Source organism: Catharus ustulatus, chromosome Z (genome assembly GCF_009819885.2).
Source record: "Catharus ustulatus isolate bCatUst1 chromosome Z, bCatUst1.pri.v2, whole genome shotgun sequence".
Taxonomy (NCBI): domain Eukaryota; kingdom Metazoa; phylum Chordata; class Aves; order Passeriformes; family Turdidae; genus Catharus; species Catharus ustulatus.
In genome coordinates this window covers 64,701,510-64,727,458 of record NC_046262.2, presented here as the reverse complement: position 1 = coordinate 64,727,458, position 25,949 = coordinate 64,701,510, and the positions used below count along the sequence as shown (strand labels likewise).

Below are 25,949 nucleotides of genomic sequence, written 5' to 3'. Positions count from 1 at the left end.
GTGTGACAAATTGGATAGGGGAGAAGTTTTTAAAACTAAAGCACTCAGGAGTTTTAAGAAAGCTTAAAAAAACAAGCAGGACAGACTTGCAGAGACCAGAAGCACTGCTGGTTGGACATTCACCACAAAGGTGAAATCATTAGCAATCAAGAAAAATGTTTACTCACACTTAATTGAAACACCCTCTGTCAAAAGGAAGCAGGAGACCTTCTCAATTCATCCAAAGTCAACATATTTTGCTGTTTAATAAATCTTTATTATAAGTAATGTGGGAAGTGACACCTCAGTGCACAGCAGCACGGAGACTACAGATTTGGAGGTTCTCCCATTTCAGACACAGAAAGGAAACATCAGGAAGAACATGCAATCAAACAATGATCAGTTCTAGATACATCATGATGTGGTCCAAAAAAACACATTGAAACAATTAATCAAACATAACTTCTCTGAGTAAGGTTAAGATATTGCATTTGTAGTGTTTCCATCAAGCTTTGCTTCAGCGAACCAGCGGAGCCTGCTTGAGCGAAATGAGGACTGAACGCATGCGGGACACATCTTTTGCCTGCTTACTAGACTTGGGATTAAAGTCACAGAGCTGAGCCACACGTTCCCACTCAGTGCCTGGAAAAACTTCTTCTGCTTCGTTCACAAAGGCTTCTTCAGCTGCCCTAAAAGCAATGCAATGCACCTTGTGTTAATGCCCAGCATATACTGCACTCCTTCCCTCTGACAGGATGCAGTTTCTTTCAGCATGTTTCATAAGAAATGTGACCTGACAGCTGCTTGTGGACATTATGGGCACATAAGCTCCCACTGCCCCAATCCCAGAGATGAAAGTAGATTGCAGTAGTATGCTATGCACAAGCAGTGCAGAGGATTGCAGAGGATTGTGTAAAATGTTGGAATACAGGTGTTTGGTTTTAAGAATAGTTATTGAGTCTTGGCCTAAGAAGTCACCACATAAGCTTCAAGAAGTAAGGTACTTCTATGTAAGCGTTTTATTTATGGAGAAATGCCCAGGTCTTAACTAATTAAGCCTCTGCCACTTGATGGCTTACACTGGACATTTGCCAACTGGAAATTTACAGCTGCCTGCAAACATGTCTTAAACAAATTCCATTTGAGGATTTAAATCAGCCCCAAGGCCTACAGGCCATCATAAAACTATCTGCTGATGATTCCCAATGCTGTAGTGAAGCAGCATGAATCATAAGGAATTTAAGTCATGAATCCCATGCTTGTGAGTGCAATAGACTACAGCATATCTTGGCAGAGGAGATGACTTGTTTGAGGTTACATCACAGAACAAATGTCTTTTCCCTGCTCTCACCCTAAGGAGACTCTAAGGAGGCTTTGTACATTATGTACTGGATAGTGCCAGTGGCTTCACAGCTGTATTATTTTGGCCTTTTTCTATGCTGCCAATAGCATTGCTTCAATGCAGGGACAACACTCCAGCATCTAGTTTACATGAACTGTGGGGCCCTGGTAGCTGCCTAAGTGCAGAAGCAGTAAGCATCAAGAGATCAAACCAAATCCATCTACTCCAACAAGCAGTACAGAGAAAGCAGTGAAAATGACTCTCCCATGAGGGTTCAGCACTATTCACGGGGATGATAAGGTTACAGACACCACTGAAGACAAGGATCACTACAACACTGCTACTTTATGTGACATGACACTTTTAGGGGGCAGTGAAGATTTTTTTACTTAACTGTTCTAGGCTGTAGCAAGGATGATTTATGTTTGTGCTTAAAGGTGAAGAGAAGAAGAGAAACAAGGAGAGAAAGTTTAAGTCAGATATAGAAAATGAGAATGAGTTTAATGCAGATGATTAGCTGGCTGAACATGCACTAGTAGCTTAGCCTACATTCGGAAACAGGCAGCCAGTTTTATTTTGCAGCTCTTAAACTGCGTATTTGCATTGGACATATGAAAATAAGGATTTTATTGAAAAAAAATTAACAAAACCAACTCCAGGAGATTTAAGAAAAGTTAAACACCACCTGTAAATCCATCATTTCACAAGTCTTGGTTTACATCCACCTATAGTTAGCTGTGAATTTCACACCAAACCTTCAATATTAATGCACTCAAAGCCACAACACGGCTCATCAGTACACCTTCTAAAGGTGTCACCTTAGAATCTGTGACATGTCCATCTTTGAATTCAAGTCTACAAATTAAGGGAAGAAATTAAAATACATGAACAAGCCAATGAACATTGCAACCCCTCAGAAACTAGCCTCACTGCAGCATGAAAGTCACAGCTCTGATTTCACTAACCTATTAGGCTGGCAAAACATCTACGCTGCTCCTAAATGTCTTCCCAGCAGTTTACACTGATTTTCTAATACCACCTTCTTGTAATTTCCATCTGCTCTCTAACAGCCTTCTATTTCTGTATGCACACACACTTTCTACACTGATTTATGTCAGGCTTCCTTGGCTTGTGACCCTCTACGTACAAGCATTGCTTGAAAATGTTTCTGATATGTAGGCAAAGCAGGTGGTCACTGCCTATTGTAGAGTTAAACATTGCTTCTCTCTGGAAGGACTAAATACAGCACTAGCCCACACCCCCAGCAAAGCATCTTGCTAAGCAATGTTCACTGGCCTGGAAACAACTATAAACCCTTAGGTCTAAAGACTACTGGAGTCTTTACCAAAATTCCAGTGGTATATACACTACATGACTTAATCTGAAAGTGTTAGGCTTTGTGCAGTGCACACAGGAGAACTGCACTTCATATTGCAGACCAGAAGCAGTCCAATAAGTAAATATTCAGAAGGTGCCCTCAAACATTCAGCACTGTTTCTGATCCTGCTTATTACCATGTTGACTAGCAAACAGAATTAGTAGTTAAGCAACATACACATAACCAATCACGTCAGCGAAGGGTTGTTTGTAGAAAGCTTCATCTGCCACCCTAGGTAGCAAGTAGTCCAACAGGCAGGCAAGCAGGCAGGAGAAAAGAGATAAGGATGAGTAGTACGGAACACAGCTGGAAGCAGTTTTTAAAAGCACGTTAACCTTGCATCACCTAGACTTACTATAACAGGAAAGCAATTACCACATGGAATGTATCAATTAAGCCATTGGTCAGAGAGGCAACACAGAAATCCTGCCACATCATAGAAGTTCAGACCAGCTAGTTGAGGACTAGAGGAGCCTCAGTGTTAGTATTAGACCACTCCCAGAGGATAGAAACTACCATCAGGCAAGAGATCTCACCAGGGTGATGAGAATGCCAAACACTTCTGTGCAACACTTGTTTGACGAGCCCTGCTCCAGACTCTACATCCTGCACTGTAACACTGGCCATAATAAAGGTCCAAGGTATCATGAGCTCTGGCCACCAACTAGAACAGTACTAATCCAGTTTCCCTTGGCACAACAAAAGGTAGTGAATTGCTCAGTGAATGGCTAATCCATAATTTTGAAGGCAGTGCAGGCCTCCTTTCTTCCTTTACAAAGAAGAGTAGTCTGCCTAGGACTTTACTTAATAAAGACAAATCTGATGGCCATTTTGGTAAGAAAAGTGGTATTTCAAAACAATATAAAATAATTTTTAAAAACCGAACAAAATTAAGAAAACAGCAGTTCATCTTGAACCCTGTGAGTTTCCAAAATATAAAGCAGTCTTGATGATTACCTGGACAGAATGATGTAGAGATTTAAGAGGCATTAAATCAGTTCTATCACGTTTACCTTCATGCAGCTTGAAGTCACAATTCCACAGGGAACTTCTAAGAAAGTGTAAGAGCTTACTATTCCACCAACCAAGTAGTCACTTTCTGCCACAGGACCCATAATTAGACAATTCGAACCACTACAGACACAGTCAGTCTTTAGTTTTTCACTAGTAGAACTGAGTCATGTTATTTCTGAACTGCTTCCAAAAAGAGCAGCAAAATGTTTTAAGATATTTAATGCAATGACCTGTAGAAAGATTAACTAGAATGCCACTTCGATATGATCTAAAGTAAGCAAGTAAGAATGCTAATCTCAGGGTAGGCAGTTGCAGACACTGAAGACCTGTGCAGCTGGGAGCATGACTGCAAATGGGTAGAGTAAAATATTTTCTGGCCATGTTCAAACTTTATGTCCTAAGGAACCTTTAGGAAAACTTGATCATCATCTTAATGCTTTCTGGATCTTAAATCTATATTATTTAAGAAAACTTAAAAGGACAGGTAGTTAGGAGCATTTACTTTAATGATCTGAGGGACTATTGCCTTAAGACATACAAGAAGTATTCTAACCTCCCTCCCCAATTATTTTCATAATTAGAACCATAATTCTTCTGATGGCTGGAGAAATTTTACCTGTTACTGGCTTTTGTTTTCTCAAGCTTTTCATCTTGCCTTGCATACCACTCTTCCAGCTCCTTTATTGCTTTCTCTTTCCATTCTGCTTCCTGCTTCCGTGAGTTTGCATCTGAAGATTTAAGAATTGCTTTGTCATGTTTGTATCCAAATGCATCTTGCAAACATTTCAACTGATAGTTCAGGGTGCACTCTAGTGCAGATAGTTGCTTCTCAGGTAAGCATTAGGAGATTTCCTGATTTAGGCTACAAGAACTCTAAATAATACAAACATTCAAAGGATTAGCTAAACAGAATTCCTGTGCTGCATAACTGGGGCAGTCCAGTTTAGGATAGGCATTTTGCAGAGTAGTTCAGATTCAGTAAATATGTTGGTCTGCAAACTGCTCAAACCAGAAACAGTCACCTTGCTATGCCAATGCTGGAACAAAGTTTAGTAAAGCCTCTATGCGAAGACAAAGTAAAGGAATCTGGCACTCCACATACTTTTACACACAGCCTACAGTTCAGGTCAACCTCATCTGCTGTAACTAGCCCAAAAGGGAGCAAAAGGGTCAGCTTTATCCAGAATTACATTTTACAGAAGGTTCTCTCCTAACAATTTCAAGCAAAGGCTCCTCCACCCTGTAAGTGGGACGCACACCAGTTTGTAGTCTCTTAGACACTGTCCATGGATAAGTACCACTGCATTTGATAGCTGTATTTAGTTTAGTTAACAATCCATTACTTTCTTAATTTAGTTATTAGATTAAGATCCATGTGACAACAGATGGCCTCAGCAATTACAAAATGAGTAATCTTTATCCTCTGAAATAAACTACTAATGCCTGCAGTATTTATCATCATCTTTTATTTATTATCATCTTTTAAGATTACAAAAGCTGTTCATTTTCTGCCAGCTCATCTGTAAGTAAAGGTTCAGAGAGCCAGTTGCTTGCTGACTCTCACACCAGTATTAAGTCTACTTACTAGAAGACTCATCCAGGCTTGCTCCTTGAACTCAGGAAGCATGTCAAGGCTCCAGAGAGGCAGTGCCATGGTTCAGAATTCTACTGCTTAAGAATCATAGAATGGCTTGAGTTGGAAGAGGACTTAAACATCACTTAGTTCCACCTCCTCTGCCATGGGCAGGGACACCTTTCATTAGACCAGACTGCTCAAAGCCCCATTCAGCCTGGGGTGGAGCATCCACATCATCTCTGGGCATGCTGCACCAGTGCCTCACCACCCTAAGCATAAAGAATTTTTCCTAATGGCTAATCCAAACCTACCCTCCTTCCATTTAAAGCCACTACCCCTTGTAAACTACACACCCTTGTAAAAATTCCCTCTCCAGTTCTTCTGTAGGTCCCCTGTAGGTACTGGAAGGTTGCTCTAAGGTTACTCTAGAGCCTTCTGTTCTGCAGGTAGAACAACCCCAACTCTCTCAGCCTGAGAGAGGCTGACATTAAGTTGCTCAAGAAATACCATGCTTACCAAGTTGCTCCAGGCGCTCCTTTTGCTCCTCTCTCCACTTACGAATACTTTCTGGTTCTGATTGAAGTCTGTCTACTTGGGAGATGGCAGCATAGCAATGTGTGGGACCATTACTCTCCTTGGAGGAAAGAAATAGTAAAGTCATTTGTGCATAACAAGAGAATATTTCAGATAACTGCTTGACAGCTATATAAAATTAGACACTATTTTAACTGAACCAATAACACATTCATTTGGTGTTATAACATATTTCCACCATTAAAAACATCTTGCTACAAACTGCAGTGGAACTGATGGAAATTAATACAGGACTTTCTCCAGAAATCAGCGATCAAACAAAAATTCAAGACAACTGGAAATACAAGTGCCAGAAACACTTAGTGCCAGAGGACTAAGGCTGCAGAATGCAACAGACAATGCCAAGCACCTCACTACACAGTTGTAGGCCAGATATTCTGTGAGTTCATCCCACCTTAAATACTTGCTGTGAAAGTCATGTTCTTTATGGATTTGTGCACAGGAATATAAAACATTCTTTGCAGTTTATCTGTCTACTTCAAGAGACATTTGCGTACCACATTACAAAATTTGGATTGCCGCATGCAGCTTTATAACATGAGGCATTTCAATATTTAACCATCAGAACAGTGAGAGTACTAGCATCCTTTTCACAGTGTAACATATAAAAAAACTTGAAATTAATTAATACCCCAGATTTACACAGCTAATGAATATTGTGGTACTTGCTATGGAAGATACTCTAAGCTTAGTAACTTTTATTGCTTCATCCTACCCCTAACAGAGTAAAGAAATACCACTCCTAAGAGTACCAGGTCGACTGCAGCTGACCATACATTTGGCTGTGCCTTGTCCCTCTCTGGACCTCCTGTAGCCCTCAATGAATGAATACTGCAAAGAGAAAACCGTAGGCTGGTGCAACACCACCAGGCTTCACATTTAATCTTAAGCAAAATAAACTGGCCAGCTGCAGGGCCAGCTAGTTACAGGCAGCTGAAACAGAAGCTATGCATAGCCCATTCAGTCTCTTCTTTCTCACCAAGAGGAAGCTCTGTCAACCAAAGCAACTGGTCTCTTAGAATTCCAAACTCAAAATCAAGGTATCTAAAGAGGGCAATCTACCTTCTGTTGTACAAGGAAGTGCAAAGGGCCTGTAAAATACAAATTGTCCCATCAATCTCACAGTAATGCTAAGGATATAAGAATGTCAGCAGCAGACAAAGCTGTTTGTTTCTCCACAAAGCTCAGCATTCACTTAAAACTCTGAAGAGAAGTAAATGGCTTGTATGTTGCTTCCTTCCCATTTAATCAGGGCTAACGAGCCAACTGTGACACCAGGCAATGACCATGCCTTGGACACACTGGTGTGAAATTCACTTACAACAAAGTGATTGCCTTAGGCATTCCTCATTCCTCCCTGACACCAATAAAGCAGGTATCTCCTCCTTTTGTCATTACCATGGCTGTCTAACATGCATTCATACTGCAATTCAGCTTTTTAGCCAAGAGTTTAATGTCATGCAACTTCATGTCACTAAGAAATGTATAGTGTTTTCAGTCTTTTCCTCGTAAGACCATCTTGATAAAACAACCAGGACACATGAATTATCCTAAAAGAGCAAGCAAATCTGAAAACCCTGCTTTAAACTACGTAATCAGAGCACACTTTCAGTTTAGCGGCCAGAGAAAGTACATGTAAAGTCATATCACAAAGCCTATCAGTCTGCTTTACAGCACTTATGTACTGCTAAGCCACATTTCAAAATGTACTGTTGCTTTAAGTTGCCTCTAAGTTCAGAGGATGGGCATAATCAAGAACACTGTCAACTTTATGAGATAAGCTACCAGAACAGAAGACCCTCCTCAGACATGAGACAAAATCACTTTAAACACAAAAAATAGGAAGTATTAGTCTACATTAGGGTAAAGTTCTCAGAATAGAACAGCACATTCTAAGTACAGAATACTTCTGTCTTACCTGATAGACATCCCCGTTAACCACTCCATCAACGCCATCTGTAAAGAGGTGACTTGTTTAGTCATTTGAGAAGAGACAGAACAAACAGATTTACTGATTTCTGTAACTTGTATGGAAAGCTTTACTAGAGTATGTAATGTGGGAGTTGTGAATGTTACTTGATACTCTGCAGGGACACTTCCTTCTCCCGGCACTTTTCTCGACAGGCATGAAAAACCAAATGAGCCACCATTCTGCAGAACCAGAAATACAAGGTTATTTCTGCATCATGAGCTCTTGCTTCTAAGAACATAAACAGCAGAGCTGATACTGCTAAGAGGCTGCTACAGACTGCATTCTAAAGCTACTCCCACTTTGTCCTCCCTCTCTTAGAAGCCGACTACTATACAACTGTTCTGAAGATAAGAAGGATGAATACCACTTTTTTAGTGTCTGGAACATTAACAATTCTGCAGTCAACAACTGGTAATTCTTAGCCTAGTATTGTTACCTTCTAATTAGCTCAAAAGATACAGCTAACATTCCTAGCAAAGTCACCTTTCTGTTACTATCTGTGATGACATGCTTGATAGATTCCTGCTTCAGCTGCAGCATCATTATCTCCGAAATGACAGTGGCAAGAGAGCCTCAGGAACAGGCTCAGGTACAAATCTTTGCCACTCAACCCTAAAATTTCATATTTTAAAACACAGCCGTAGGGAACACGTGCCAGTTGTAAGTCAAACTTTAAAAGTTTTTGAAACTATTTAAATCTCTGGACTGCACAAAATACACCAAGATTTTCAAGAACTGCTAAATCTCAGCAGGGCATCTCTCTGAAGCAGCGCCACATAACATCTGCCTGTGTGTTATACCTAGCAGTCATGTTACTCATGCCACCATGGATAAATCTATCACACAAGATTGTTTCCACCACAATATACCCATCAGTGAAAGAAGTGATTGTACCAAACAGTAAGCAGAAAAATCAAGTTATTTTGCGTCACCTTCTTAAAAATATATAGCTGATTGACCTAAAACTAAGCAAGTTATGCTGCTGTAACATCTTGTTTGTGGCTAGTACGCACCAGTTTCATAGTACTAGTGAATGGTACACAGGAAGTTCTTCATACTCCTTCATCGAGGAACTAGGCAAGTGTTTTATCTCTGAACCCTGAAGAGCAATCATTAGCTGTGTTATGTAGAGGACTGTAAATTCATTAGTTCAAGAATGGCAGTTAAGTTGGAGGATACTAGTCCCCAAGAACATAGTTACTAACCTATGCAGAGGAAGACTTAAATTAAGAAAAAATAGCTTTTCAATTATGAGAAACTGATATTTTACAACTAGACTCCCATAACTTTGTGGGATTCCTACTTCTCTGCAAGGTGTAGGAGGCCTTTACAAAGACAAAGTCATCAGCGGGACAAGAAGGCTCATAAATCTTGAGGATGCTTCCAAGAACAGTGCCAATATGTTTAAGTTTGCTTGTCACACCAAAAAAAATTCATGATGGTCTTCACTACTCAGGCTGGTAGTCTGCTCAGCTAGAAGGAACAATATCAATTGCTTAAGGCTGTGCCTGAGATGAAACACGTAGGTTTGTCTGAGTGCCATTTTTGTTCTGCACAGCATCAGTCACTAACAGACACTGAACTAAGTGTTTCCAGAGGGCACCCAGGTCAGAAGCATTAGCAATATTAGAACAAATTTCCCATCTGTTCTGAGCTCCCTAGAACTTGCAATTAAGCTGCAGAGTCAGCATGCTGACTGAGCATATCACAAGCAGAAGAGGAAACAGAACTGTACCAGCATGCTGTCATATGCCAATACAAGTGTGCTAACTGGAACAAGACCAATAGACAAACATTCCTTCATTTTAGCTCTCGAGTCTCCGTGCTTGCATAATTAAGTATGAAGTATAGAAAAACTGTCTGTCAGCCTTCATATCAGTAATTAATGCTAGTTGGGTATAAGATTTTTCTGTTCACAGAAACATGCTATTTCATAAGCTTCCCACAGAAAAAGCTAAATACTGGTGGTGCCATCGTAACATTTTCAGCAGCCATGAACAGTGAAATCCCTCCACTGGCTTCAGAGTCCATCCAATTTTATCAGAGTATTGTATCTCCTGACGTTAAAATCAACATATTTAGAACCAGTTAGCTCTCTGTTAGTAATGATCCATACTCCTTGTTGTTTGCTTTTCAACTTGGGGTAAACTCTTATTTTTAAGGGCACTGTTGCAATGAACATGCCCAAACACCTACAGTTCTGCAACATATGCTGACAATGTGGTAATAATGAATTTTCATACAGCAACACATACTTTTTAGAGTGTGGAAGAGTCTGAAGAGGATAAGTCATCTCAGTTGCCTTGCATTCACAGGAGATACAACACCCAAGCTTGCCATAAATAGAAAGCTAGCAACAATGCCCTCCACATTTACTACAGCTTACAAAAGAAAAGACTGGTTAGTTTGAAGATAAATACAAAAACCATTTGTCACTTCAGTCCTAGAAGTCAATATATGGCCTCAAAGGTTTATCACAATGATGGTCAACTATTCTGAAGGTTACTGCTGGTATTATTACCACTCAATACCACTTGGCCTAAAAGGAAGTTAGCTTAGCCCTTGTTCACCAGCCTCTCTAGTCTCATCCTAAAAGCAAAAGAGGATTGTTGTCCAAAACATCAGAGGCAGGGCTTTGCAGTACATTGAAACATTTTTCTTATACTCCTTTAAAATACAAGTATTTTTTATGAGTTACCTTCAGCATCTCTTTTAAACAAGAAGTACAGTAATTTCACGACTATGAGGCGCACCTTTGACTAAAATTTTGTCTGAAAATTTTGTTTGACTAAATTTTTTGTCCGAACCCATAAGTGCACTTATAATCCGGTGTGCCTTATATATGGACAAAGTTGGGAAATTTGCCAACCCAGAAGAGTGACCAGGAGAGCTGTGGGGGGAGCCAGCGGCCCCGTGGCGCCGCCAAGCGGTTCGGGCTCCCAGCACCGCAGGGCAGCATGGGCTTCTGGCATCCCAGCGGGGCTCGGGCTCCTGGCAGCGCCACGCAGCGGAGTTGCCTGGCAACGTGGGGCGGCATGGGCTTCCGGTGTCCCAACGCAGCTCGAGCTTCCGGCACCATAGCATGGCTTGGGCTCCCGGCACTGCGGGGCGGCACGGGCACCCGGCACCGTGGGGCAGCCCCGAGCGGTGCTGAGTCTGCCCGGCCCCCAGCCAAGCCAGTAAACCCCGCGATTGTACAATTCCATTACTATTTCATTACTTTTTTGCACACAGCATGGATCCTCGCTGCAAAAAAAAAGTGCGCCTTATAGTCCGTTGTGCCTTATAACGTACAAAGTTGTGAAATTTGCCAACTCCTGGAAGTGCGCCTTATAATCCAGTGCACCTTATAGTCGTGACATTACTGTACTCTAAGTACTGCTTCTTTCAGAGAGCTAGCAGCTCTAGTTAAAGCAATAGAAGAACATAAAGTTTAATATAGTCTGACATAAGGTTAAGTAAGGCCTAGTTTCCCATCCTTTTTTCTTTTAGGCACAGTCATGCTTTCCTTTTACCTCTCTCTCACACACATAAGATGATAAGAAAATATAATCTTTTACAAAATTTTTGTTTACATAGTTATGCAAGAACCTGGAGAGGAAATACTTTTTCTTGCCATAACTCATTCTTATGCCTGTGTGCAAAATAAAGGCAAACAGCCCAGGAAGAGTGCTTCTTTTCAGTGTTTTAGTTCTAATCTGCTGTCCTATCAAAACCCATTAGTTCCCTCATTTTCAATATAATCAATAGGCTGGAACTAAAACACAACAACTGCAGTAATACTGTGTCATAACAACTTCCCTAACTTTCCAATGTAACAGCTTCTGTAATTTCCACCTTCTGAAAACTTCTACTAGTATTCTCTTGAAAACAAAAAAAAAATAGATTTTTCTGTTCTAACTTCATAATAATGCAGCATTGCTAACACAAGCTAGACAGATGCCATTCTCAGTGCTGTCTTAGGGGGCTCTGAAGCCTCAGATGCTGATTGCATAGCAAAACCCAGATCAATGGGTTTCAGATCAATGGCTGTTCAAACAATTAAGAAAAAAATCAACAGTCACAGACAAGAACTCTTTCTGTCTGCTGCTAACTACAGGGATCAATTCTTTCCTAAACAATTTTGAAGCAAATTGATACTAAGTTCCTGAAAGGCTATTAAATTAAATACCTAGGACAAACCACCAGACACAATTAATCTTCTTAATTGCTAGAGGGCCATGAATGACTTTCAAAGATTGAGAAAGATAATTCAGTCAAGTTCATATGAAACTTACAGAGCGTGAAAATGTGAAAGCAATGTTTGAGATTAGTCAGCCTACATTAAAGTTGTGTATGTGCATAATTGTTAACATATATAACTGCGTGCCTGTGAATGAAATTTCCATAAGAAGCTACTTGACAAACTACCATGAGGATTTTGCACTGGCTGTCTAGAAACCACACATTTCCCCTTGAACTCTCTCTCTCTTGCTCAGAGAACACAGCAAGCGAACTGATACACCCTCAAGACATACTACTGTCAGAACCTCACTGCAAATACATGGACATTGATTCACTGAATCACTGAGAAAGAAATCTCATAGGACATCATGTTAATAATACCTAGGCAACAGCACTGTATTATTTGATTTACATAGTACTCCCTGCTTCCTGGAGCAGGGATTATGCTTCACCTTCCAAGGGAAATAAGATTAGGTTTTTGCATGCTCAGGCAGCTTGAATGGCATAGCTATTTACATAATGAATAGCCTATTGGATCAGGCCTGGATCAGTATTCCAACCCTGATCATGGCAATACGAAGTTATGCTGTGTGAGACACACAAACTTGGCAAGATTCTACCATTCCTCCCATACTCACCCAGTATCCACCATTACAACAATTAACAGAATTCCCAATAACGGTATTTTCAATTCACGAAGCTCACTTCTGTCCATGTATCTCTAATCATTTACCAAGAGACTGAAAGACTGCTTGTTGATGAGACACTATGATTCTTAAAAGTGTATTTCAAGAAGCTGATGACTGCTTGTCACTATATCTGAAGTTAAGATCTTCAAACTTCAGTTGAGATCTGCCCAAGTTAGTATTTTTGGCCCAGTATTTAGAAAGAACTTATCCAACAGACCTGTAAATAAGGAGTTCAAAAAGATTACAGTTAAAAAAAGTAAATCCACAAATCCCTGGTCACAATGCTTAAGGATTTACATAAGAGCTTGCATTGTTTCAAGAAGACATTTGCATTCACCTATTCAATTATAGAAGAGTTTAATGAGCTAATATGCCAGAGACTACAACTGTCTGATATTTAAGGTATCAATCAGATGATAAGAAATATCTAACACAAATGGCAACAGAAGTCATTAGATCATTTGTCACCGTGACTGAACCAGTACATTTTGCACAGCTGAAGTCTGTACCTTTTAACATGGAGGAAGAGAGTACAGCCAACAGAGATCAACGTTCTGTTAAGAAACAGGACCACCAAAGTCCACAATAATTGTCTCCCACACCTATTTAACAGGCCACGGCATAAAAGAAAACCAGATGATACACACATCCTGCCTAGACTTCCCAGATCTTGGATCACATTTATTATTTTAGGAACTTCTTTCTAAAGTTGTCCAATAACCCCACTGCACTTCATGACAAGTCAACTTCCATGACTTGAGAAAAAGCACTTGAAAGGCAGTTTAAGAACTACTTTTAAATATCAAACCAATCTAGAAGCATTGAACAAATCAACTTTTTGATAAGGAAATACTTTACAACAGTCACCACTACACGAATGTAAAGATACTCTAGTTGTTCTAGTACATTGTGAGACAGGTCAATGATAGTTTGATTTTTTTCAACTAAATTAGTTTTCAAGCAGCTACTTTAATGTTCCAGAGTCTTTTTGAACATAAAGCCCACGTAAGGCATGATGTTTGCCTAAGGTTTCTGAAAGTAAGAAGGGAAGTGTCTATTGTGTCTGTTTGTGCACTAAACATAGAATACGGAAGCCAAATGTATGATGCCAAAACCGGATAGTGTTCTGATAACAATTCTACTCAAGGTCTTGAGCTGGAGCAAAATAGGAGTATGTAATCCGTATGTTTTGGACCTTATGAGCAATGTTAAAGGCAGTGCTACCACTAAATAATCACTGGAAGGTCTCCATTACCCAGTTTATCTGGACGAGCAGAGATACTACAAACCTGCCCCCTCATACATAAGATACATCAGTAATTTCTGGTATCAGGTTGCAAAATGAAGACTTAATTCTAAAGACGTTCTGACAATGAACTGGGGAGCAGTTATTCAACTTAGTCTGAAGGAGAGTGGTATCCTACTGCAGTGACAAAGGGATGTCATATGAGAGCAAATACATCCCTGTGGCCCTGGTGACAAGTAGAAGCAAAGTCTTCTGAGAGTGTTGCAACATCAATCCCTTTCCACTCAGGCTTCAGTTAAAATCTTTCATAAGAAGAAGCGTTTATTTAGGGCTGCCCTAGCTACCATCAGACTAACTGGAAATACACTAACCTACACTTCTTAACACACAGTTCCCACCCTTCTCCAAATGCAGATTCTGCAGCGTCGGGTTTGCTACGTTCAGTACAAAGGTTACCAAGGAACAAGGGCTAAAGGTTTAGTAAAATTAAACATTAGCTTAACTGCCCTCTACTTTAAGGCTAAGATCATCCCCGCTGCAGACAGAAACTCAACCGGCGGATTTATCCCGCTTTCAGAAGCCTTCCTTCAGGTAGGCTGCTGGATTAGACGAGATCAGCACCGTTCGCATTAGGATAAGGGCACGTCTTAGGCATTTTCAGGGCACATAAACTATAACCGAGGGAGCAGGGAAGTAGCTCGCCCTGTGGCACAGCGCACCCAGAACGGCTCCGAGCCACCGCCGGAACCAGCCCCGTGCAGCGGGGCCCCGCTCGAGGCAGCGCGCCCGAGGGCCAAGGGGAGCCGGGACCCCACACCCCAGCCCCACCCGCCGCCCCCGCAGGGCGTACCCGCGTCCAGGCCCTCGGGAGGCTGCAGTGCCTCGGGCACCTCGCCGTTCTCCAGGATGCCGTAGCCCTCGTCGTTCTCGATGCCCGCGATCTCGTTCTCCTGCTGCGCCAGGAAAGCGGCAGCGGGATCCTCCTCGCCACCATCGGCCATCCCGTTCCCGGCCGGCGACTGCTGCGGCTGCTGAGCACCGAAGAGCTCCATGTCGGCCATGGGTGAAGACGGGCAGGCAGCTACGGCTCCGCACCGCGCCTACGCCGGGCAGCAGCGCGGAAGGGGCGGGGGCGCCGCGCCTGCGCCAATGAGCGACGAGCACCGCCGGCTCCGCCCAATCAGCGAGCGGTCGTGGCGGGGTCTGCGGAACGCGAGCCAATCAGCGCCCAGAGAGCAGCGGGTGGGCGGGGCGGGGCGGAGCGCGGCCCCGGTGCCCGGAGGAGCCGGGCGGCAGCGGCGGGCTGCGCTCCGTAGGGATCTGCTCCATGGGAATCCGCTCCGTCGGGCTGCGGCGGGATCGGGGTCGCCTCTGCCAGGCTGCCAAAGCACAGGTGCTCCGCTGGGACAAGACATGAGTACGTCCGCAGCTCGGAGACAAACTCGAACCCGCAGAATCCGTCCAAAACATCGGTTCTGTCAAAACATCTTTCTCTCGTGATTTTGTCTGTCTTCTGTCTGACACAGGGAAGCTTAAGTCACAGAAACACAGAAAGTGTCAAGTTGGTAGGGTCCACAGTGGGTCACCTGGTTCAACCTCCCTGCTTAAGCAGGGTCATCCCAGATCATTTGGCACAGGATTGTGTCTATATGGTTCTTGAATATCTCTGGACAATCTGTTCCAATGCTCAGTCACCCACACAGTTAAGTTCTTTCTCGTATTCAAGTGGAATTTACTGTGCATCATATTTTGCCAGTTGTCTCATGTCCTAGTGGTTGGCACCACCAAGAAGAGCTTGGCTCCATATTCTTGACACCTCTGCCTTTTGATAATTACGCACATTAATGTGTAACCAGTCAAACCAGTGTGAATTTGGGAAGCATGTGTTCCATGACCATGTGTTCACAAAATGTTCATTGGAAGGGCAGTGGTTTCTGATACTATTTTTTTGACAGTTACTTTGATCAGTTCCTTTATCTGGCTCATAACACAGATAAAATCATGCAACTGTAGAATGTTAAGGAATTAGAATGGACTAAAAGATCATCTAGTCCCAACCCCTGCTGCCTTGGGCAGGGACACCTTCCATAGAGCAGATTGTTCCAGGTCTTATCCAACCTCGCCTACAACTGACAGGGTTAGGACATCCACAACATCCCTGGGCAACATGTTCCAATGCCTCCCCACCAGAAGACTAAAGAATATCTTCCTAATATCTAACTAGATTTCCCTCCTTTCGGTTTGTACCATTACCCCTTGCCCTGTCACTACAGTTCCTGACATTGATTCCCTCTCCAGTTTCCCTGTAGTACCCTTCAGATACTGGGAGGTTGCACAATCTTCTCCAGAATGAACAGACCCAACTTCCTCAGTCTGTCTGTGTAGGGAGGTGCCCCGTCCTCTTACCAACATCATGATGTCCTCTGGACTTGCTCCAACAGTTCCATGTCTTTCTTATGCTGAGGGAATTGGAGCTGTGTGCGGTACTCCAAGAGGGGTCTCACGTTAGCAGAGAGGGGGACAATCACCTCCTTTGACCTGCTGGCCATGCATGTAGTTTATTGGCACAGCAGAGAGGGCAGAGGAAAATATTGCTGTAGAAAGAAGAAAATTATGCTGGCCATGCATGTAGTTTATTGGCACAGCAGAGAAGGCAGAGGAAAATATTGCTGTAGGAAGGAGAAAATTATGCTGGCAGCCCTCAAGTTGATGCAGTTGCTGCAAGAGGTACTTGTTTAATTCCACTTACATGTAGCTTATAAATCTGTGTGTATGTTTCATGAAATATTAGAGGTAATGCCTTCCAGGCTTTTATTATAGTCCCGAACAAGGATTCAGACATACTCCAGAAGGAGGCCAAATTCAGAGAAAAATTTAACTCTGAAAGACAGTTGTTTCCCATGTGAAATTAATGGGTGAGATAAACCACATGCTGTTACACATTTTCCCCTGTCAATATCATTTGCTAGAGAAAAAAAAGCACAAATAAATTCCTGTAGTATGACAGAGAGCTTTCTTCACCTCATTTAATCACATTAAACATGTGCCTTGTTTCTCCTATGAAAACTCAGTCTGGTATGGTGGAAGATAGACTCCCCTGAATTTTGTCTCTCATAGAAACACAGTAAGGTTATTCATTTTAAATAATCTACAGCTGCCATGGGAAAGCTAAAGAATTAAAACCAACAGCAGTAAGCAGGCCCATAACTCAAAACAGGAGACGATAAAAATTAAATACCATCATGAAGTGTATGCCATGCTCTCACAGAAACTTGTTGACTTTGTTCCACAAGTTCTAAAAAACATACTTCCATGTTCATTTTCATCACTCTTCCTTCCTTATATGTAAATGAAAGTAATATTGCACTGCTTCCCTTTAACTATGACTAGTGGATTTTGGGTGACTGTCTAGCTATTTCCTCTTTTGCTTTAGCACTGTCTCTTAGCACTCTAGGGGATTTCTGATGGCACAAGTAGGACATTGTGATTTAAAATGAAAAGCAAATCCGGTTATTTGCTTGTCTAAAAATTGCAGAATAGGGATTAAGGAATATGAAATATAAGCAGAATTGCAATTTTCAAATGACCCAAGAAAATTATTTTCTGTGTTCCATCAGAATGAGTGACTGAATGTTACTGCTTTAGATGCAAACGAAAATGCAGTGAGCCATTAGATCTCTTTGATGATGATAAATCCAAAATTGTTATGTAATCTATAATTCAGATGCACTATGAACTGTTCTTGCCCTGGCAAAGCTATTATTACTTTCCTGCTTTCTTACCCTGTAAAAGAATTCAAGATACCTCCTTTTCTAAAGGCAGGTGTTACTCCTTAGAGAGAAGTACAAAATACAAAACAAAGGAGTAGCATGCCCTTTGTTATTCATCCATAGTGGTTTGTTGATATGTCCCACTGGAGAGAAGAGTTTATTACAGAAACATTAGATGAATAAACCCTCATGGAAATATGAAAAGGCAAACAGACTGCAAAGGAGTGTCAGGATTGTTCTCTTTCTCTCCATTCTTTGAAAGATTATGACATTTAATTACAGTTTCTGTATGTACTGAGATTTGGTTTAGAAGTAGTTTAAAAATAGGGTTTTGAGCATTTATGAAAACATGGATTCACAACTCTGCACTTTCGACATTAAGAAAGTCATTACAACAGGGTAGTGGGATTTCTCTGACTCTTTCACAATGGTTTTGATTTAAGAAATTAAATAATTAGTAGAACAGATGTTTCTAAAGAAAAAAAAATTGAAATGTAAGTCCTTACAACACTCTGTAAGGATGCAAATGAGAAAGACATTGCACAGATGACATCTGGAAATGAATCACTTCTCAGGAAATCTCTCTAACTAGAAGCTCCCTGCACAAGATCCCATAGCTGGCAGCAAGTCGAAGGTGAGAGCACACAATGACTAGGACTTGGTCTAGTTCCACTGAAATTAATTAAGAGATTCCCTCAAACTGCTGATGGCTAGCAACTTTCAAGCTGTAGACAGAAGTTAGAAAAACCTCCCAGCTTTCCACCTATGAGCCATATCAGAAAGATCAGAAAGAAAGAAAGACTACGTGGGGTCAGATTGCCACTCCTTTGCAAGGTACAAGAGCCAAAAGGAACTGGTTTGAGAGGCACATAAAGCTACCAGCATCAGTCTGCTGCACAACAGCTACCCTACACATCACTTCACATCAATCTGGAAGCTCCCTCAAAGCAGATTTGTAAAGGTCACTGCCCATACAGTGACTTGGGGACTTAGAGCTACAATTAACAGCTCTGCTAAATGAGTTTATAAAGACTAAAGCCCACAAAGAAAACATTTGTATATGTCACTGCCATTCAGGTCAAGCTCATCTGCACTAGACTCATACTGCAGCTGTTCACCTTGTTTTAATGGGGATGGATTTAAAGCCAAGCCAAGGTCTATAACTCATATTGACAGTAGCAGCTTAAATAAGCCTTCTGCCCACTCTGACTACCTCAGAAGACCAAAGAGCAATTCTCCTATTCATACAATCAAACATGTTTATTACTACAACATGCAAAAGAAGCCAGTCTTTAAATATATGTAGTTCTCATCCTCAGAAGAAAGGCTTTTTTTTCCTGAGAAAAACTCATTGGGTGCATCAAGTCACCTGCTAGGAAAGAGTTTTAAGTGGCTCATCCTTACTTCACATGAATGTAGACACACATGTCTTCTGCTACAAGACCTGCATTCAGCACCACAGAAAGACACACTGCTTTCAGTTTATCAAGATGATTTGCTGCCATGAGAATTTAATTATATGTAAGAATGAAGAGACACTGCTGGTAATGTCCACATTATTAAACACACAAATCCCAAGATAAGAAGCCCAGCTCCTTTCCAAGAAAACCCAGTAGTCAGTAAAATAAGGAACATACCTACAACTAATAAACATGTTGTTCTATGCTGCTTTTTTGTTGCTCTGACAGCTGTATTTAATCATCACAGCTGTGCATGTTATTCAAACAGAATCTGAGTAAGCAGAGAATAGACATTGTTCCCTACCTAAGGGAAGGAGAGAGCTGCACAAAGATGGACAGACTGGAGGGTTAGACTGTCAGAGCAGAACAATCGTAAGTAATATGACAAGAGCCAGGTTTACAAACACAGGGTGAAAATACTTGAAATTTTATGAATTATAGAGTAAGCAATACCATGAAGGTAAAGTCTTGCCAACATTTTGTATGGATAGAGTGGGCCTCTCCTTAACATGAAAGTACCACAGACCTGTAATAATCTTTGTTGTCTTGCCCTGGATTCACTCCAGTATGACCATGTCTTTCTTGTTCTTTGGGCCCAAAACTGGATTCAGCATTCCAGATGTGCTGAAAGCAGAGGAAGGATCACTTTCTTTCACATGCTTTCACATTTTTCATCATAAGGGCATATTGCTGGTTGCTCCCAAAGACCCCAAAGGCCCTTCCTTGCCAAGCTGTTCTCCAGCCCCCAGAATGTACTGATGGCTGGAATTATTCTTATCCCAGTGTAAGACTTTGCATTTCCCATTGTTGAGCTCTGTGAGATTTCCGTCTGCCCAATTTTCCAGCCTACTGAAGTCCCTCTCAGTGGCAGCACAACCCTCTGATGTAACAGTCACTCCTCTGGTTTTGTGTAATATGTGAATTTCCTGTAGCAGCACTCTGCTCCACCATCCAGGTCATTAATGAAGAACTTCAGTAGTACTGGTCCCACTGTCATTCCCTGAAGTATAATGCTAGTGAACTTCCTTCTAGCTTGATTTTGTGCCACATATCACAACCTCTGAACCTGATTGTTCATATAATTTTCAATTCACCTCACTATCCATTTATTTATCCCATACTTTGTCAGGGTGGACTCCCAAAGACATCAGTCAGTTTTGACATTGGTGGAGTATGTAAAGCCTATTAGTTTATGTACTCCTTAAACTGGTCCTTCTCCACCCACGTAAAGTTTCTTAGCTCCAGACAATTTCCCTGGTTCAGCCTATTCCTCTGTTTGCAAAGCCTCGAGATTCTCGAGGATTAGGATTGTTTTATTGCAACAGACCTAATAAGGTGCTCCAAATTTACTCCTAATCCAAGGTGGAGAGTTTGATTCAAGTGCATACAAATCCAGTGTAGAGACAGGTGTCTTTCTGATAGTTGAAACAGTAGTATGTGGCTCCCCATAGATGATTACTTCCTCAGAAACAAAAGAAAAATTAGAACTAGGTTTTTGATGCCTTACCATTTGTTTTCTTAAGAGCATCTGCTTTGCTAAAAGAAAGCAGAGGAAATGCACAGAGAAAGCTCTTATAGCATGTTTCACTTCCATAAAGACGGTGAAGTCAACATACTTGTGTTCTAAGAGGTGTATGAAATAATATGGGAGAATGTGCTTGAAGGGTCCCTTTTAGTTCTTGGTACACAACTCATTCATTAACAGGAAGAAAAAGTCCTATGTAGGGCTAGAAGAAAAGGTTACCTATTTTCAGGTATTTCTGGAACATATTTGCAAGCCAGGTAATTTGCAAGCCCATTTTCAGGAAAAAGGCTTATTACAAAAACAAAAACCAAAACCAAAACAAAACAAAACAAAAAAACAACAACAACAACAAAACAAAAAACATTACCATGTAGAACTGCTGAAGTCTGCAACAAGCCTCAAATTCCTGCCTTATTAAATTTGCTTAATCTACTCTTGTCTGGCATCCATGCCAACAAGGAAGATGAATGATGTCATTGAGAGCTACCTAATCATCTTTGAAATGCCAATTGGGAGGGTTCCTTAAGCCTGAGGCAATTATCATTCACATCTTCAAGAACAAGTTCACAGAAAAACATTTTGAATTCCTCACTAGAGAAAGATTAAACAGAATCTTTGATTCCACAAAGCAATGACATGTATGCTTGACTTCACAGTTTCTTGTTGTAGAATGTACTAAATGTGAGATTCTTACATCCAAAGGAATACTTATGAGCCTGCCTGACCAAAGTGATTGCAACTGTGTAGGTAATAAGCATCTTTCTGTCTCATAATCTCACCCTCATCTTCTCAGACATAATTGAAGTGGCCTATTTAATTAGCAGCAGAAATTGTAAATTCCCCCAACACCATCAGAAGTATTCAGTGAAAAATTTTTCTTTGGTAGTATATTTGAAAATGTATTCAGTAAATTAGTTTTCAATCAAGTTTTCTGGAATTACATCTGTATTACATCTTTGTTCTACAGTTTTGATTCCCAAGGCTACTTGATTGTACATACATTGTCTTAGTATTTTAATATCACTTCTGAATGTGGAACTTCTGCAACTCCTAAGGTAGTAAAACTAATTGAAATATTAGCAAATAATCTACCATTTCTTTAATGTATTACAGTCCTGTTGGCTTCCTTAGAAACAATGAAGCAATGCCCTTTTCTGGATTTGATTTACAGACACAAAAGCATTCCATGAGGTGCAGAATGAGTATTTCAACGTGCACAAACCCAACACAGATCACAAAAAGCTGAGAAACAACTGCATAGAAAAAACTCATGCAAGGAAGTATAAATAAAAATAAATGTTTTAATTCTATTTCTGCTGTAAATTGCTTTTCAAAGTGCGATATTTTTTTTAAGGTTTAATTGAACCTGAAATAAATGACAGCCACTTCAAACACAGGGATTATTGAAGCATATACTGAGCAGAAATCACAATTTACTGCAGACTATTGCAGGGTAAGGAAGTTGACTTAAGAAGGCTCTAGTAGAAGAGAAAAGCCATTCTTTATTGACAGGCTTTTTTTTTTTTACCTTTTTAATTAATTGCCATTTTTACGAGAACTTGGAAAGGTATTTTGACTATATGGAAATCTGGGTAGTCAAGAGCTTTTGAAGCTCTTTTGAAGCTCTTGGATCTGCCAAGATTTTCTCATTTCCCTCCTAAACCAGCAACAGGTTTATGACTGAATTCCATCCAGAAGGTGAGGTATTGGACCACTTTCCCCTGTCAAAGGTGGAAAAAGTGTCACAGTAATCTACATTCTGAACACATAGAGAGTACTCAGCTGCCTTATCAAAAAATCTATTACCTTGACTTTTTTTTTCCTGGGTAATCAAGGCAGTAGTAGTATCTATGTGAATCTTATTTTTCTAGAGTTCAGTTTTCTTTCTGATGCTTGCAAGTGTTAGAGATCTATTTCCTTGCAAGAGCACACCTAGACTCTGATCTGCTGGAGGAAACTGATCCAGATGAAAGATGTGCCTCTTGCAGTAGGAACTTGTGACTGGCATGTACAAACCAGCTGGGAATGGGTTTGGCTATGACCTCAGCCCACAGATTGTATTGGTGAGCAGGTCAATGATGAGCAATGTCAGCCAGACAGGCCAGGAGGCTGAGATGTAGACTGGCACTCCTACAGCCCCACTGAAATAGGGCTGACAACCCCGAGTTAAGCTGACAAACAAACATGCTGTTTATTCTCACTGGTTTGTGTGTCACGGGTTTCTGCATCACACACTTTTCAACTGTTCCTCTGACAACAGACGCATTATTTCTGTCCTGTAGCTTTCCCTCATGCCTTTTACAATTGTGTGGAGGCTTCTTAAAGTAATAATTTACATTTACACACCCTTCAGAAAAGTGAGAGTATTAGTCCTCTCCCTATCTGCCCTCAATTTACAGAGTGCATTTTTCTCCCTCCTCTGTTCCTACAGAGTAGAACTGAAGTACAACCAGATTAGAGTGGATGGTGTCTACTTATTCCAGATGCCAATTCAAAGATGCTGAAGACCAGATATTTTATATAGGTATTGTGTTAGTTCAGCACATTTCTCGTACTGATTTGTAGCTGCAAGAATTCAACAGATCTGTAAACTAAACAATAAGGCCTTGAATAAACCAGCTATAGGAATTCAGTTTGCCAATTAGATGTGAAAAGCTTATTTTAGTGATTAGAGCAGTATCATCCAGCAAAAAACAGTGAATCAGAACTGGCTGATTTAGGGACCAGCTTTCTTTTCCCTAAAGCTCCCTGGTGTCTGGAAAAACACAGGATATATAGACTAGGACAGTCACCTCCACTGTATCTGGTACAGTCTGGAGCAAGACAGCACTTGAAGGGGATGCTATGCTGAAAGAGGTGAAAATTATGACTGAGAAATCTTAAAAGTAGCAGCTGCTATCATTTGAGGGTTGTACAGCCCTAAACATGTGCTTTGTGTCATAGCCCTAATCATGTGTGTTGTCAAGTCAAAAATTGCAAGCCATTGTACTCCAGTGATACACACAGGGTTGGAACATAGAGATCTCTGTTCCTTCAGCTCAGGAAATAACTAGAAGAGAGAAGACATTTGTGCAGGAGGGAGAAAATTTACTGATTGGAGGCCTCCAGTTAAATTCTAAATCTTTACCAATTTTGAATGTGTTCTAACGGATCACAGTCCTTCAATAGTGATTTTTAGAGGAAAAAGGATGATGTTTAACATCATCTGCATTCTTCTCATGCAGACCCCTTATTTATAGCCCCATTTGTCTCATATTACTCATAGCACTAGGAAAAGGCTGAGTTTCATGACTCAGTCCCCTCAGCTGCTATTTCCAGCAGCATTTCTCATCAAACCAGTATCCTTCAAGTTCCCTTGTTGCCCAACTTTCAGTCCAGCTTCTTATGCTCCTCAGATTGTTGGGTTTCACAGCATTCTCAGCAATCCACTGGCCAGTATCAGCCAGTACCATTTAATTCTGTCAGTCTTCCCTAGCTTCTTGTATCTTTTACCTTCTGAATCCCTTCCTGCCTCTGCAACCCTCAGTGCTTGTCAGTAAGAGTTGTCTCATTCACATCACTCCAGCCACCCCTCCCAAATATTGTATGAAATCTCCATCTCTGTCTTCTTCCTGTGGAAGTTGTTTAAACAGTTACTTAAACTCCACAAGATGTGGTGAAAGGACAAGTCAGTCCATTACTGTAATTTACTGAACTGTTAGCACATCTGGACTCATTCACAGCACACAGGCTTGCTCTCAAAGTTGGATGAGAGAGTTTGTCTGAGCAAAAGGGAAATATACTGGTCTTCTTAGTTTGTCAGAACTTGTGTGGAAACCAAAATTCAGATGTTGGGCTAAAATAAAGAAAATCTGCAGAAATCAAGTTCTTGCTGTCACCACAAGGAGATGTACTGCTGATCCCTGTTGTCTGGATGGTCCAACAGAAAAACTATACTGTCATTTCTAGTAAGAAAACTAATGCTAGCATTGAAAGGCCACAAGAACTGGTGGGCTGTTAGGTTTGTTATTAGTTATTAGAATGAATTTACTGAAGTGCAAACTGAAGCTGGGTACCAGGTGTCTTTTGTTATGATGTAGAGTTTAAGTGTGGGATAATACCAGAGACCTTAAAAATATGTGCACAGGCTAAAAACATCTATAAACATCTCACTGGCAGTCAGCTCCTGGTTCTTGAGGAATTATAACCTTCAGTGATGAGAACACTGCTTTAGACATAGCATAGAGGACAAGGAAGCAATCAAACAACAAGTGCATGTACTTTATGCACTATTTATGAATAAGACAAATAAATTATGTGGCCATGGGAAGTTAACACCCCCAGAATTACAGAGTATATCACCCAGGAAAGGAGACCAGAGAATTAAAATTCACTGATAAACTCAAGCATTTTTGAAATGTACTAAATATTGGTATTTGAAAAGAATTGCTGCTGACAAATAGTTGTCATCACTGGATCATAATGGAATTTTCTTCCTTAAAACTATGTCAAACCTGCAAGCACATAAATTGTTTCAAAGAACAAGAATCTTCAAATGTCTTTTATCATGCCAGTCAAGTTTTAGGGCCATATAGAAGTCTGTGTCTGAGTGTAAGAACTACATGCACTTGTTTGTCTCAAGCTCTGTAATTCCTGAATAAAGCATTACTGCACATAAATTCAGTTTTGCCTAGTGTGGTAACTATCAGTGTGACAACCATCACACCAACCAGCCTGAAATGGTCAAGCAATTGCACTAAACAATCATGGTAGATCCCTTCCAGCTGGAAGCATCCCATTGTATTCTATGTATGCTTCTCATTATTGTCCATAAATACATCCATTAAATCCCCAGTGTGAGGTGGCTCTCCACTGAAATAGAAGACAAACCTGCAACAGAACTGGGGTTTTAGATACCACACAGGAACACAGAGTTTCACAGAATATAAAGTTGGAATTGCTGTGGCCAGATCTTCATTAGGAAGTGTTAGGGAGTGTAAAACTGCATGGGTTGGAATAGTTCACAGTTTCTGTACTATTATTATTTGTTTCTTACTTTCATGGCTTACATTAGAAATATATGCATATATATATATATATATATATATATATCACTGCATATCATCTTACCTTCAATTCTGCTGCTTTAATACTGAATAATTAAAGCAAGGGGACTCAATCTTCTGTCATTTTTAGGCTAT

At 40.8% G+C, this 25,949-nt stretch overlaps 1 protein-coding gene across 3 annotated transcripts; it reads right to left on the bottom strand.

Annotated features, from left to right (window-relative positions):
- Positions 1-234: 234 nt before the first annotated feature.
- Positions 235-15,146, bottom strand: CLTA (clathrin light chain A). 3 transcript variants are annotated; one of them, XM_033084782.1, is made up of 7 exons: positions 14,865-15,146; positions 7,802-7,839; positions 5,806-5,923; positions 4,330-4,441; positions 2,877-2,930; positions 1,716-1,751; positions 235-668 (listed from the first exon to the last, which is right to left on the bottom strand). In XM_033084782.1, the coding sequence occupies exons 1-7, from the start codon at positions 15,073-15,075 to the stop codon at positions 497-499; spliced, it is 741 nt and encodes a 246-aa protein (XP_032940673.1). In that variant the 5' UTR covers positions 15,076-15,146; the 3' UTR covers positions 235-496. The 3 variants fall into 3 exon arrangements, with proteins under 3 accessions (XP_032940673.1, XP_032940675.1, XP_032940676.1); XM_033084784.1 differs by lacking the exon at positions 1,716-1,751; XM_033084785.1 differs by lacking the exons at positions 1,716-1,751; positions 2,877-2,930 and having other exon boundaries at positions 14,865-15,145.
- Between the last annotated feature and the right edge of the window lie 10,803 nt (positions 15,147-25,949).